Source organism: Rousettus aegyptiacus, unplaced genomic scaffold (assembly GCF_014176215.1).
Source record: "Rousettus aegyptiacus isolate mRouAeg1 unplaced genomic scaffold, mRouAeg1.p scaffold_m13_p_11, whole genome shotgun sequence".
Classification (NCBI taxonomy): domain Eukaryota; kingdom Metazoa; phylum Chordata; class Mammalia; order Chiroptera; family Pteropodidae; genus Rousettus; species Rousettus aegyptiacus.
Window position 1 is genome coordinate 1,360,636 of NW_023416286.1, and position 13,950 is coordinate 1,374,585.

At 58.4% G+C, this 13,950-nt stretch overlaps 1 protein-coding gene across 3 annotated transcripts in view; it reads left to right on the top strand.

Annotated features, from left to right (window-relative positions):
- The window catches only part of WASF3 (WASP family member 3), a 68,853-nt gene extending 56,304 nt beyond the window's left edge, over positions 1-12,549 (top strand). For all 3 annotated transcript variants that reach the window (XM_036228373.1, XM_036228372.1, XM_036228374.1), the window contains 4 exons: positions 3,297-3,472; positions 5,866-6,132; positions 7,118-7,476; positions 9,630-12,549. In XM_036228373.1, coding sequence (XP_036084266.1) covers positions 3,297-3,472; positions 5,866-6,132; positions 7,118-7,476; positions 9,630-9,787 — 960 coding nt within the window. In that variant the 3' untranslated portion in view covers positions 9,788-12,549. The remainder of the gene's footprint in view (positions 1-3,296; positions 3,473-5,865; positions 6,133-7,117; positions 7,477-9,629) is intronic.
- Positions 12,550-13,950: the final 1,401 nt, after the last annotated feature.

A 13,950-nucleotide genomic window follows, 5' to 3' on the forward strand; every position in this document is an offset into this window, starting at 1 on the left:
GAAATAGAAAATGAGGCAGGATAGTCTTCATTCTGGAATATTCCAGGACTTCAGACCTGCAAGTTAGGTCCCTTTCAGTTTGGAACGGGTGAGTCTGTCTAAAGGAAAAATCAGCTAGTCCGATAGTTTAAAAATATTTCTTAAATTATGCAAATAAGTGCGTAGCCGTCAGCGTGGGGTGACGATGCTGACAAGGTGGGGGTGACGGTGGGAATGGAGCGGAGCGTCCAGGACGGGGTGTCCCCGGGGGCGGCATTCACTGGGATGCAACCGTGGGTGAAGCGGGCTGGCGGGGTGGGGTGCCTGAGCGCTCCGGAGCCGTCTGGGGGGCAGCTCGGGTCATCCTGGGCGAGGGAGCCTCTGGCACGGTCCAGGGGCGTCGCGGCGGGCCAGGGCGCTGGCGTCTGGTGGGCCGCGCGACGGCTCGTCGCAGGTGGTTCGCGTGTGTCCGCGTGTGGCGCGCACGTGGTGTGAGCAGGTCCGGAGGCTGGACCACTGTGAAGAGGCGGTAAGGCCCGTCATCCCTAGATATGTGAGCGCACGCCGCCTCAAAGGGGACGGGCAGTCCGGGCAGGTCAGCGGTCGCGGTCCTTAATCGGGGTGCGCATCGCACTCCGGCGACATCTTCCGTATCTTTCTTTTCTTTTTTTTTAATAGCCAAACAATACATGCTTGTTGTACAATGCTCAAATTACACCGAAGTAAGTACATTAGTTTAGAAAATTTGGGATACGCTTCTCCCTACTCCGGGCATGACTTACTGCTGTTAACGGTTCACAGTTTGGCATGTGCATATTTTTAGCTCCAGATTTTTATTTTCAAGTATTCGTAAATATTCGCATACACATTTCACAGAGTATTTTTATATACCTAGAATTGGACTTATACACACGACTTATACACACAGACACAAACACACACGTATATGTGTGTGTGTATATGTGTGTGTATATATACACACACAATATTTATATATTAACATAATCGAAGATGTACTTCATTCTTTTCAACAGTGTTCCAGAGTTTGGATGTTTCATAAACTATCTGCCCATTACTCTATTAATGAATATTGAGGTGGTTTCTAGATTTTTTTGCTATTACAGTACTGCAGTGGATATACTCAGCAGTCATGTGTGGATATTTCTTTGGAGTAAATTCCCAGAAGTTGAGTGTGATTTTTAAATTTTGAAAGATACCATCGTACTGCCCCTGACTCTTAAAACACCGAACTAGTTTATGCTCTAAACAGGCCTCCTCCGGGCCTGGATGACGTTATTGTCGTTATTATTCATCGTCGTCGTCATCATCATCGTATAATGAGCCCTCCTCCCCCCTCCTCCTCCCCCTCCTCCCCCTCCTCCTCCTCCTCCTCCTCCCCCCTCCTCCTCTTCCTCCTCCCCCTCCTCCCCCCACTCCTCCCCTCCCCTCCCCCCTCCTCCCCTCCTCCTCCTCCTCCCCCCTCCTCCTCCTCCCCCTCCCCCCTCCTCCTCCTCCCCCCCTCCTCCTCCCCCCTCCTCCCCCTCCTCCTCCCCCCTCCCCCTCCTCCTCCTCCTCCCCCTCCTCCTCCTCCTCTTCCTCCCCTCCTCCTCCTCCCCCCTCCTCCTCTTCCTCCTCTTCCTCTGCCTCCGCCTCCTCCTCCTCTTCCTCCTCCCCCTCCTCCTCCCCCTCCTCCTCCCCCTCCTCCTCCCCCTCCTCCTCCCCCTCCTCCTCTTCCTCCTCCCCCTACTCCTTCTCCTCCCCCCCTCCTCCCCCTCCCCTCCTCCTCCTCTTCCTCCTCCTCCTCCTCCTCCCCTCCTCCCCCCACTCCTCCTCTTCCTCCTCTTCCTCCTCCTCCCCCTCCTCCTCCTGCTCCTCCTCCCCCTCCTCCTCCCCCCTCCTCCTCCTCCCACTCCCCCTCCTCCTCCTCCCCCCTCCCCCTCCCCCCATCACCGTCATCGCCGAGCCCCCCTCCCCCCCCCGCGCCCAGCACACATCTCTCCGTCTGTCCGTCACCCACTTACATGTGCCCTGTGAATTCCGCGCTCACGTTCTTGGCCGGCACGTCACCTACCCCTCGTCGTCACCTCCGGAAGCAGTCAGGTCGTCCGTCTCCACCGCCATCCTTGACCCAGACCCCCCGGGAAGCTTCCCACGGGGCGTCCCCGCCTGTCCCCTTTTAACACGTTCTCCACGACACAGAGGGGCCTTTCAAACGCCTCTCCCTCCGGCGTCCTGCCCTCCCTTCTCACCGCTCAGGGGTTTCCCGTTGCTCTGGGGTGAGGAGCGTAGCCTGTAAGGTCTCGGGGGCCCTTCGCCCCCCCGGCCGTCCCCTCCGTCCACTCCCGCCAGCGCGATGCTGTCCCTCGGCCTCAGCCCTCGTGCGGTCCGGCCCCTCCTGGCACCACCTGGCTCCGACTCCTCCGCAGAGTCACGGCACGGTCTCGTCACCCTCACCCCGGGACGCTGCCCGGGCCCAGACGGGACGGCGGGCCCTGCCACGTGTGCCACATGCTGCCATCACACGTGTGTCCATGTGACTCTGTGGCCCCCCCGTCCCCCCCACAGACTGCAAGTTCCCCGGGGGCAGGCAGGCGCCTGATTTGTTTGCCGTTCGTCTCGACGCCAGGCGTGGGCTGGGACGTGGGCAGCTCGCCCGGATTTGACCGCTCTGAAACCGTGGCTGGGGCGAGGGGGGCGGTCAGGGCAGCGCGGGGCTCAGGCACACGCAGTCCCTGCCCTCGGAGGGCGTACGACCTTGGAGGGGAGCGGGAAGCGCGTGTAAACACACAGAGGCAGCTGGCCCTGCCTCGCGAGAAGCACGTCGGGGGGACTCAAGTGTCGACAGCGTTTTTTTTTGCCAGCAAAGTAGGGCTGGAGCCGGAAGGAGACGTTGTGTGGGAGGTAAGTGCGCACCTTGCTTTCGTGTGGGGCTCAGCTCGTTTCGGGATCCGCTTAGATATTCTCTAACGATCTCTCAGAAACTGGAAGTACAGCCCTCGAGGGATGTTTTGACAGGCGATCGCCCGCTCACGAACCCGTCAGAATTGTGCGCGGTAGGGGTTGGTGGCCCTCGTGGGTGTGACGTAGCTCTGAACGGCTCGGCACCCCGGAGACAAGCCAAAAGCCGGGGGACGTGAGGATTCCGCACGGAAAAGCGTGGGGCGCGCCCGGCGTTCGCAGCAGAGCGTGACTGTTGCTGATGTGACTGCGACGGCCACGCACGGGGCCCCCGGGGCTGCGCGGGGCGCGGCGGGCGCGGGCCTGACCTGTCCCCTCGCCCTCTGTCCCGCACGCCGGGCCCCCTCTTCCGGCCCCAGGAGCAGAAGCGCGTGGACGGCACCGCCCGCGAGGTGAAGAAGGTCAGGAAGGCCCGCGACAGGCGGCAGGAGTGGAGCGTGATGGCCTACGACAAGGAGCTCAGGCCCGACGCCAGGCCGGCGCAGAGCGCGCGCCCCGGGGCGCCGTCCGAGGGCTCGCTGTCGCCCGACACCAGGTGCGTGCGCGGCCCACGGTGCGCCCCCCGCCCCAGACGGCCGTCGGGCGCGTGCTTGGTGCTGGTGTTTCGAATGCCCCTCGCGCGCGGCTCCCGTCCCCGCGGTCGCCTGCGTGATTTCCCACATCCCCGACCTCGGGGCTCTGTCCGGTTGCTCTGGACGTCGAGTTGTAACACTGACTTACATTTCTGTCCTAATCACCGTTTGATTCCTTTGCTTCCTCTTGAGCTCAGAACGTTGAATTTCCTCTGCCACTTGGCGTCAAAAAATGCTTGGGAGGTGGCGACTGACGTGATTACGGAAAAACGTTGCTGTTCTTTTTGATACGCTTTCGAAAAAAGAGAGGAACGAAAGAGAGATTTATTCATTCAGTTCACTAACCTCACGTGTTCTAACTTCAGGAGAAGAGTTCTGTTGGCGTTTACTTTAAAAATTTGTTCACAGTTAAGCAAAAACATTTCTTGCAGGTGTGAATGATATGGCCAAGAAGTCACATTTGTCACAAAAGGGATTCACTAAACGGCAGGAACTGACGAGTCGATTTTAATTTATGGTTTAATTTCCCACGTCTGCGTTTTATAAAGTTATCTTCCGTTTTCATAAGCACTCAATGTCTCTCCTACCAGCATTTAAATATTTGAACAGAGAATTCTTAATATGATTGAAAAATGCTTCAAAACGAGTAGCAACCTAGACCTTGCCTTATATCTGTGTCCTTTAAAAAACTGTTTTTATCTTTCTAACTTAAGTGTTCGGCACAGGCTCTGCATACGGAAGATGCTTATTCACTATTCGGTAGTAATGGTGCCTATAAATACTCCCACCCCAGAAGGGCTGTAAGTCGTCGGTTGAATATGAGGCAAGTTCTAGGTCACTTTTCCGTACAGGTCATCTGTTAAATATTAGAGAATTCTTGGGGCTTTCGCTGAGCCCTAGCCTCAGGTTTAGCCTTCATGTCTGTTTATTTCTGCAGAGAACAGGTCTGATGTTACGCCGTTCTGCTCCTGGGTCTTCCGGCGGGAGGAATGCTTACGCTCAGAGGTGCCCAGGGCGGCCGCTGGCTTTCGGGTTTTTCCCAGCTCCTTTAGGTGCGATTGTTTATTCATAGAAGATGCACAGTTTATCTCATAATGCCCCGTCTGTACTCTTTTATTTCAATGTGTACAGATGGAGAAATGACTTTTTTAATACCTCGGTTAAATGATCGACACTCACCCCGGCATCTGAGATTAGATTGCTCCATGCCGGGTATGAGACTGGCAATCTTTTCGGTAGTTTAGCATTCTGCCTTTGGATTTGTTTAGATGTATCTTAACTTCTCTTATTTTTCAGAAAGCAAATGGAATTACAACTTTCGTTTCTTCCTAATTTCCTTTTGTCTCACACGTGTTTCCTGTGACCTCTCACTATAATCTGCCAGACAAATTATAATTCGTTGCACTTGGATTATATCTCTTAAATTAACCGAGAATTTATTTTCTGTTTTACTGAAGTGTATCACTTTTTTTTCTTGTAAGATAAATTTTTCTATTTGAAAATTACAAAAACAATTAAAATATTATTCGTAATCTTCTTATGCAGAGAAACCGATGTTTGCATTTTAGCGTGTTTTTTCGTTTGGCCTTTTTTTCCCTAGACAGGTGTACGTTTTTCTTTCACAGAATCGAAATCATGCTCTGGATTTTCAACCTTCCGACTTTTTTCTTTCTTATATTCGCGTTTCGAGTAGTATGTAGAAACACGATTTTTAGTGCACGTGTTCGGGATGACCGTGGGAAATCTGAGCGTCAAGTTGTGCTGCGCGTCCGTGAGCTGTTCCCATAAGCGATGTACGTTAACCGGCTCCCACGAGCCGGGCCCGACCTGCCGCTGTGTGTGTGGCCCGTCAGGGACGGTCCGGTCCTGCGCGTGGGCTGAGGACGGGCGTCCAGGACGCGCTGCCCGGCGCGCGCTCCTGCCCGATTCAGGCGGCGCGATGCCCCCGCGCCCGGCCGCTCCCGGCCACTGCCTGTCTCCCCGCAGGGCCTGGGCGCGCGTCACGCTCTCTCACGGGGTCCGCGCTGCCTGGACTCACTTCCGGCCGCCCCCACGTCGCCTCGGCGCCGGCCAGTTCTCTTTCCTGTCACAGTTAATCGCAGGGCCACCCCCTCCTCTCCACGTCGGGACGGTGTCTCCTGTTCCTGTGGCTGATTTCTGCCTTCCCGGCGGTCACCCTGCTCCTCTCCTTCCTCTGGCCTCTGGGGCCTTGCTGCTCAGGGGGCTCTCGCGGCGTCGCTTGGGGCTCGGGCCGGGGGACGGCGGGGGGGGCACACGTGGGCTCCGTGTGGGCGATGTCCGTGGGACACCGGTTTAACCGAATGTCACCCTCTCCCGCCCCTTCCTCGAACGGCAGGTCTCACGCCTCGGACGCCACGGACTACTCGTACCCGGCCACCCCCAACCATTCCCTGCACCCGCAGCCCGTCACCCCGTCGTACCCGGGGGGCGACGCGCCACCCCACGGGCCGGCGACCCAGGCCTCTGAGCACGAGTGCCGGCCGCCCTCCGCCTCGGCGAGGCACGTGGCCCTGAACAGACCACAGCAGCCGCCGCCGCCGCCCCCGCCGCAGGCCGCGGAGGGGCCCCCGGCCGCCGCGCCCCTGGCGCCCGCCGACTACGGGTAACGCCCGCCCCGCGCCCTGGTCGCCGCTCCCCGTGTGTGTGGCAGGAGAGTGTGTTAACCGGGAGGCCGGGTCGCAGCCCGGGAAGAGTGGTCACGTAGGGACTCGGCAGCGACCCCGACGCCCTGTCCCGGCGCAGGCGGGGTCAGCGCTCCCGCGACCCCCGTGTGTTCGGCCCCTTCAGCCCGGCGCTGGTGGCGGGGCAGGCGCCGCGCCCTGAGCCCCGAGCCCCCAGCCGTCGCCCTGCCACCTCACACTGTCCTCTGGGCTGCGGTCACGCGGGTAAAGCTTGGACACCGCCTGCGGAGGGCCCTCCCGGCCAGGCATCTGAGAGCTCAAGCCCCCACCTTCCTGCCCATGTCGGGGGCCGACCCCCGTCTTGACGGAGGCAGCCCCCTCAGAGTCAGGGCCCGGAAGAGCGGATACGGGGTCCCCGTATTCAGTCCCGTGTGTCCCTTTCCAAACGAGTGTCCCCGGCCGCCGGGTGTCCTCCCTGGCCACCTGGCCCGGGATGTTCCCAGCGCGGCTCTCCTCAGCTCGGGGTCCCCAGAGCCTGTTCTGAGCTCTGAGTGTCGGGCGGACACGGGGCCCGGGGTCCCGCTGCTCTGGAAAACACTCGGCCAGACAGACGCTCGGCCGTCACACCACTCAGGGCTCCGAGTTTCTGGTGTGCGCTGCGGGCGCAGGACGTCCCGGGGGTGGGGTGTGACACACAGCGTTTCCCGGATCCAGATTCGGCCGCAGAACCTTGTTCGCGGCCCGCCCAGGAGAAAGGCTGCATCCGCACCCCCGGTCACAGACAGGAATCCCTTTCTGGGCGGTCATCTTTCCCGTGGGTCTCGGTGGGCGCTGCGGGCCTGTGAGGAGCGTGGACATTCGCACCCCGCAGTGTTTTGGGTCACGGCCTGTGTGCGCGGTGTTTGGGGGGGGGCGTCCTCCTAGGCGTGTCGGAACCGCCCCTGACGCCGGCTCCTCTCTCTGCAGGATGCTCCCGGCCCAGATCCTGGAGTACTACAGCCCCGCGGGCCCGGCCCCGCCCCCGCCCCCGCCCGCCATCCCCTCCGCGCAAACCGCCTTCGTCAGTCCTCTGCAGATGCCCCCCTTCCCCGCGCCTGCCGGCTCCCCCCACCCGGCCGCCCCTCACCCGCCCTCCGCAGGGCTGGCGGTCACGGCCCCCCCACCCCCCGGCCCCCCGCCGCCCCCCCCAGGGCCCCCCGGGCCAGGCTCTTCCCTCTCATCCTCCCCCATGCATGGCCCCCCCGTAGCCGAGGCAAAGCGACAAGACACGGCACAGCCCCCCATAAGCGACGCCCGGAGCGACCTTCTTGCTGCCATTCGAATGGGTAAGCGGATCCCCCAAATTCACCGTCTCCGTTCAGACGGGGGCTTCAGCTCCCAACGAGCCTAGTCTTCCAGAGACCACTCGCCACCAAGAATACGGTTAAAGGAACTTTATTGGGTTTCTGTTTTTTAATAGACGTGTTTTGTGCCCGTGGAAAGTAAACACATAATGCCACATAACTGAGAACTCAGGAGAGCTGTGCTTGACTAGAGGTAGATAACACAGACGGTCAAGCTTTTCCCTGCGTCCTCCTCTGAGGGCAAAAGTGTAAGTGAGATGAGCTCATGTCAACAACTCGAGTTTTTAAAAACACCTACGACACATCCTAGGCTTCTCATGTTGTTAGCTCGATGGGCTGAGAGCCGTCGTCAACAGCAAGACGCTTGTGAGGTGAAAGCCTCACACCGCACCAGGCTCATGAGACGAGTCAGATCAGGGTGGGGAGCCCGGCCCCTCCCCGTCCCGGCCTCCGCTCCGAGCCCCGCAGGAAGCATCGGCTCCAGACCGGGTGCTCTGCACCCCGGGTCACAGCCCAGGCTGGTCGGGGGCCACCGACAGCACCTGCAGATTTTCCTGGAGCTGCTCGGGCACGTGGGGAGCGGAGCCACCTCCGGGCGACAGCTTAGTGGTTTGAGGCTGGAGGTGCCCGAGGGGGCCGGGCCGCGGCCCAGCGACACCCTTCGTGGGAAAGGACGGCCGGGACGCACTGCGGCAGCGCCCGCGAGCCAGGCCGAGGGGGGCGCACGCTCTCCCGCAACCTCCAGGGTTCGGGCCCGTCTCGAAGGTCCCTGGTGCTCAGATTTTGTCAAGGAAAAAATGCCCCAGGGTGGTAATGCCTCACAGAGAACGGGCCTGAGGTCACAGTAGGACGGCGTTTTGCCACCGGTGAGCCCCGTCCAGTAAGAGTGATACGTGCAGAGATCATTGGGATCTCATCGCGAAGAAACCTCTGCTGGGCCCAGGTCGAGGGCATGCTACGAGAACATGAAGGTCACGGACAGCACGACGGAGGAGCTGCCAGGTTACAGGGCGCTAATGAGCCTGCGGCCTCGCCACCCTGAGCACGCCCGGCCCCGTCTGGCCGCGGAAGCTCAGCAGGGTCGGCGTGCTTAGCGCTCGGATGGGAGACCGCCTAGGGAGGCCAGGCTCTGCAGGCGGGAAAAGTAAAAAACAAGGGACTGGAAAAAAATTTATTTTTAAATAAATAAACGAATGAATAAAAATAAATAGATAGATAGATAATTGTCGCTGATGTGACAACTCACGCAGTGGTTGGTCCCCGGCTGGCGGAAACCTTTTTTTGTCTGCCGTTTCAGGTGTGTTGGCAAAATTTGAAGTAAACTTGTGGACTAGATGGCAGTATAGTGTGTCTGTGCTAACGGCCCGAGTTTAATTTAAAAAGCCTTCCAGGAATTGTAAACGAAGCACTTTAGGAGCCAAGAGCTAAGTAGTCAGCCGTGTGCCACCTTCTCTGAAATGGTTCACGAAAAAAGTGTGTGCCGGGCACTCGGGACAGATCGGTCCGACCAAGGCGATCAGGTGCCACCAGTCGGGAAGCCTGGGTGTAGGTGCTGTGGTTATGTTTTTACACTTGTCTTGCAGCCGCTCTATACATCCGAAACTGTTTCAGAAGAAAAAGTTAAAGAATTAACTTGAAATCATCACATATTCCGTTAAGTTAGTTATTAGGTACAAGAGTAGCCGGTTACATTTTCTAGCCATTTACCACAACAATCGTTGGAACACGGGTTTCTCCTTCCCCTCCCCCTGGTAGCTAAGAGCCGTGGCTGCTTTTTTTTTTTTTTAATTTAATTTATTTATTTACTTTGTCACGAAGCTCCTATTTCCCAAGCTTTTCTTCCCCTCCCATCTCTAAAATTTCATCCTTAGTGTCTGTAAGGTAAAAAAAAAAGATGAGGAGATGCGTGAGTTCTCAGCTGGCCCTTCTGCAGGGGTCGGGGGCCCTGACACTCCACCCCGGGCCCTAACCCGCCACCCCGGGGCCCTGACCCGCCACCCCGGGCCCTGACCCGCCACCCCGGGCCCTGACCCGCCACCCCGGGCCCCGACCCGCCACCCCGGGGCCCCGACCCGCCACCCCGGGCCCTGACCCGCCACCCCGGGCCCTGACCCGCCGCCCCGCCCCGCCCGCAGGCATCCAGCTGAAGAAGGTGCAGGAGCAGCGGGAGCAGGAGGCGAAGCGCGAGCCCGTGGGCAACGACGTGGCCACCATCCTGTCGCGCCGCATCGCCGTGGAGTACAGCGACTCCGACGACGACTCGGAGCTGGACGACAACGACTGGTCCGACTGAGGCGGGCGGCGGGGCCGCGTGCGCCCTGCGGCCGCGCGGCTCGGCGACGCGGCGCGGCCTCCACGCCTCGGGGCACCCCACCTGCAGCTTAGCCACTTCTGTACTGACGATGTGTCACGGCTTTCGCACATCCGACACTTCTGGGTTTTTCAGTATTTACTGTGTGATACTTAAGTGCCAGTGCCCGGAGCTGCCCGCGGGCCAGCACGCGAAATGACGGCACTGCCCTTTGTCCCGCGCCGACCCCGCGCCCCACGCCGGCCCCCCCACCCCCCGCGCCGTGCCCCGCGCGGTCCACGTCGGCCGCCCGTCCTCCAGGCTCGCCGCGTGCTCGCGGAGCTGCGCGGGGCCGGGCGTCCGCCAGGCTGGCCGCGACCGTCAGGGTGACTGACGTCTTCCAGACAGTGAGGGACGCCTCTTCAGCTCGCTGTGCGCGTGTGTGTTTCAGAAGAAGGTGGTTCTAGAAAGACGCGGCGAGGCCGGGGAGGCGGGGGCCTCTGGGTCGGTGTGCCGTTGAACCCCTTGGCCGCCTCTGCGCGCCGTGACCCGGGAACGTGGCGGGGCCCCTCCGCAGGCAGCTCCCCGGGGGCGTTCGCTCGGTCAGCGCCCCGCTGGTGACTTTTGTAAGAGGCAGCGGCTCAGTGGGAGCGAAAACGAAGAACAGGGCGTCCGCCTCCCTCCGCGGCCGTTGGCGATGGCACGTGGCCGCCCCGGGGCTCGGGCAGCAGCGGCCGGGCGGGCCGGGCGGCCCCGGAGCTGCAGAGCCGACTCGGCCGGGGTGCGGGGGCACCCGCTCGGGCCACAACCCCGACCCGCGTCCCCGGCCGGGCCAGCGGGCGCTCCTGGCTCCGCAGCACCCCGCCCGGCGTGCCCCGGGGCCCCCTCGCGGCACCCGGCCTGCCCCGAAGCACACGGCTCCCTCCTCACGGCGTCCTCGCCTCGGACGAGCTCGGACCCGCAGCTGTAGCACAAATCACGTTCCTTGCACACCTTCCTCCCGCTCTTCCCGCGGGGGGAGGAGCGACGCGGGGGCCCCGTCCCCCGGGGGACTCTGGGTGAGGGATGACCGCTCGCCCAGGGGTGACAGACGCCCCGGCTCCACCGCCAGCCAGGACCCCTCAGTCGCACGGAGACGCTGCGCCTCCCGAGCTCGCCCAGCCCCGGCACCTCACGCGGAGGGACCTGGTGACACCCAGTCCCGGCGAGGGGGCCTCTGGCTAAAGACGGAGTCATTTGTCTCATAACCAGGACCGGAGCCGGTGGGGATTCGTTAGCGAGGTCGCCCGAGGAAATCAGCCAGCTCCCCCCACCCCCGAATCACGTCGCTGTCCCTGAGCCGACACCGTTCGCTTGTAGGTGGACGTCACCTAAAGCCTGCACGTTAGGTTTCGGTCACACAGATTTCCCAACTCTGGCCAGTCCGCTTCCTCCGCCCCCGGGGCCGGCCGCGGGTGCTCCTCGGGGCCGGTCACCGTGATGTCACCCAGCATCGGTAACAGTCATTAACGAACTTTAAAATTCTTCCCTTTAATGACTCTATTTTTTTTCAACATAGAAGTAACTTTTGTTGCCGTTAGTCTTGGGACTTTTACCATTTTCGGTCTTATTTTGTCTTGATAACAGTATTTTTTTTTTTTTAACAATATTTTGTCTTTATCGTTACGTTCAGAGTAGGAGCTACCCGTATAATTCTAGACTGTTCTGGGAGATGCTTCCTTGTTTTTTATGTCCCCTCCGTTCTCAGGATAGAGAGCGAGCACACGAAGCCACTATCCACGTCAGGATTTCTTCGCTTTTTATCTTATTACCGTGAAACCAGTGGCACTTTATTCATAAATATTCGTGAGCCTGTTCGTGGTTCTTCCATAGTTTAATCAGCGTTATTTTCCACTCGATTTTCTGACTAGCGAAAAAAGCTTTTACCCCGACATATTATGTAGCCTTTAAAAGAATAGAAAAGCACTAAAGTCCAATTTAGATTATTTTTGCAGTATTTTTCTCAGCAGGTTTGACTTATTCTAAAGTTTAAATGCAGACTTTTTCTAATAGGGTGTTACGTGGAAAGGAAAAAGCGACTCTTTTGAATTTTCAGTTTTCATGTTCAAAAAGCATTTACCAGTGGAGAAAAGCGTTTAAAAGCATCTTTCATATCGATGAATTCTGCGTCTTAAAGGACTCACGTGTTGTAAGGTTATTTTAAACGGTCCCCAGTCTCCCCCCCCCCCCTCTGCCCCCATGTATACTCTGGTTTCGACGTCTCAGAAGCGTTTTCCTCGTTTCACAGATGGGCTGGAGGGCACAGGCAGACCGCTCCACAGCACCCGTCCCCAGACATGGCCGTGGCGCGGGCGACTTTCTGTCGTTAGCCCCAAACCCAGCCGTAAGATTCGGTGCACTTAACGCTTTTCTTTAGCACTGTTAGAGAATTAACACTTCCGTTTCAGTAAATTTTTAGACTCTCGGAATCCTCTCTGAGCACCAAGTGGCTAGATTGTGAACGTTTTGTAATAATTTGCGACTGGAGCACATGGCACATTTTAATCCATTAAAGGCTAGTGGGAATGTACCAGCCAGAGTAGCGAGTACTTTTTGTTTTTGAAGTCAGAGTATCTGTCCTCTTGCAGTATTACACGCTGTTGTAAATCGAATTTAAAGTGGTATTAAAAAAAAAAACCTGTTAAACAATTTTTATCCGTTTGTATATCTTATTATAGATTATGTACAAGTAACATCTAAATAAAATTACACTTTTAACCCTAAAAGTCTTGCTTGTTTATCACCGTCTCGTGAATGTCAGCCATCGCTGTCGCCTTCAAGGACGCGAGGGAGCAAGCCCGTCTCTGCCTTCAGGGAGCTTTCGGTCTAGAGGGGAGAGACAGTACGCATTGTCGAGTGAACCGTCAAGACCACCTCACGTGTGCCGTGGTTGGGGGTGCCCGGTCTCGTCCGTGGGTCGAGGGGCGCTGAGGTCTGAGAACGCACAGACCTTCGCTTGGGGCCGAGGGCAGGGGGCGGCGTTCGCGTCCCCAAGGCGGGAAGGACAGTGCACTGGTAATGAAGCCAGAGGATCAGAGAAATGGAAGGGGAGGGGTGTCCCGAGACGGGACCGGAAGCCGGGGACACCCCTCCCCGCCTCGTCCAGCCCGCAGCCTCACGACGGCTGCCGCTGCACACACACAGCACACCTCCACGTGCGCCGCTGGCGGGTCGTTCGCCGACCTTGGCGTCAGAGCTGACGTGGTGTGCAGGAGGCGGCGTCGTGCTCGGCCGGTCCAGCTCCTCGGCGCCGAAGACGGGGAGACTGGCCTCGCGTGCACTGGGCCCCCGGGCGCCATCTCTCAGCCCAGATCTTCAAACCGTGGTCCTCCTCTGTCACAGACCTGCAGAGCGAGGAACGTATCCCTCTCCCTCCGTGAGGCACCTGCAAGGTATGGTTCAGTAAATACCTGCATACCCGAATCTGTCCACCCGTCCGTCCACCCGTCCACGCGTCCGCCCGCCCACGCATCCGCCCACCCATCCGCCCATCCATCCACCCACCCACCCGCCCACCCGTCTGCCCACCCATGCATCCGCCCACCCACCCATCCACCCACCCATCCATCCGCCCACCCATCCACCCATCCATCCATCCATCCACCTTATTTTATACATTTCAAAGTAAGTTCCACTATACTTCACCCCCAAACACGTCCATGTACATAGCATAAATTAGAGTTTAATATCTGTGTTTGACGTTTTTAGGGTAACAGTTACTTAGAGTGAAATACACACTCCTTAAGTATACAGTTTAATGAGTTATAACAACGTAGCTCTCATGTAACAAATCCCATCAAGAGAGACAAACCTTACTGTCAGCCAATTCTCTGATTTTTTTTTTTATTACCATAGTTTAGTCTATTCTAGAACTTCATATCTGTGGGTGGACTAAAGCAGCATGTAGCCTTTTGCATCTATCTGGCTTCTTTTAACGTAGTTTCTGAAATTCACCTCCTGTACATGTCAATCACTTACTCCTTTTTGTTGCTTGGTAGTGGGGTCCGTTATAATACGTGCCGCGGAGGGTCGGTCTCTCGGATGAGACCTAAACAGGCCCTTTCTGGGCGTATGCGCTCAGTCCGTCTTCAGTAGCTACCCAGGAGTGACATCGCTATGTCGTGTGC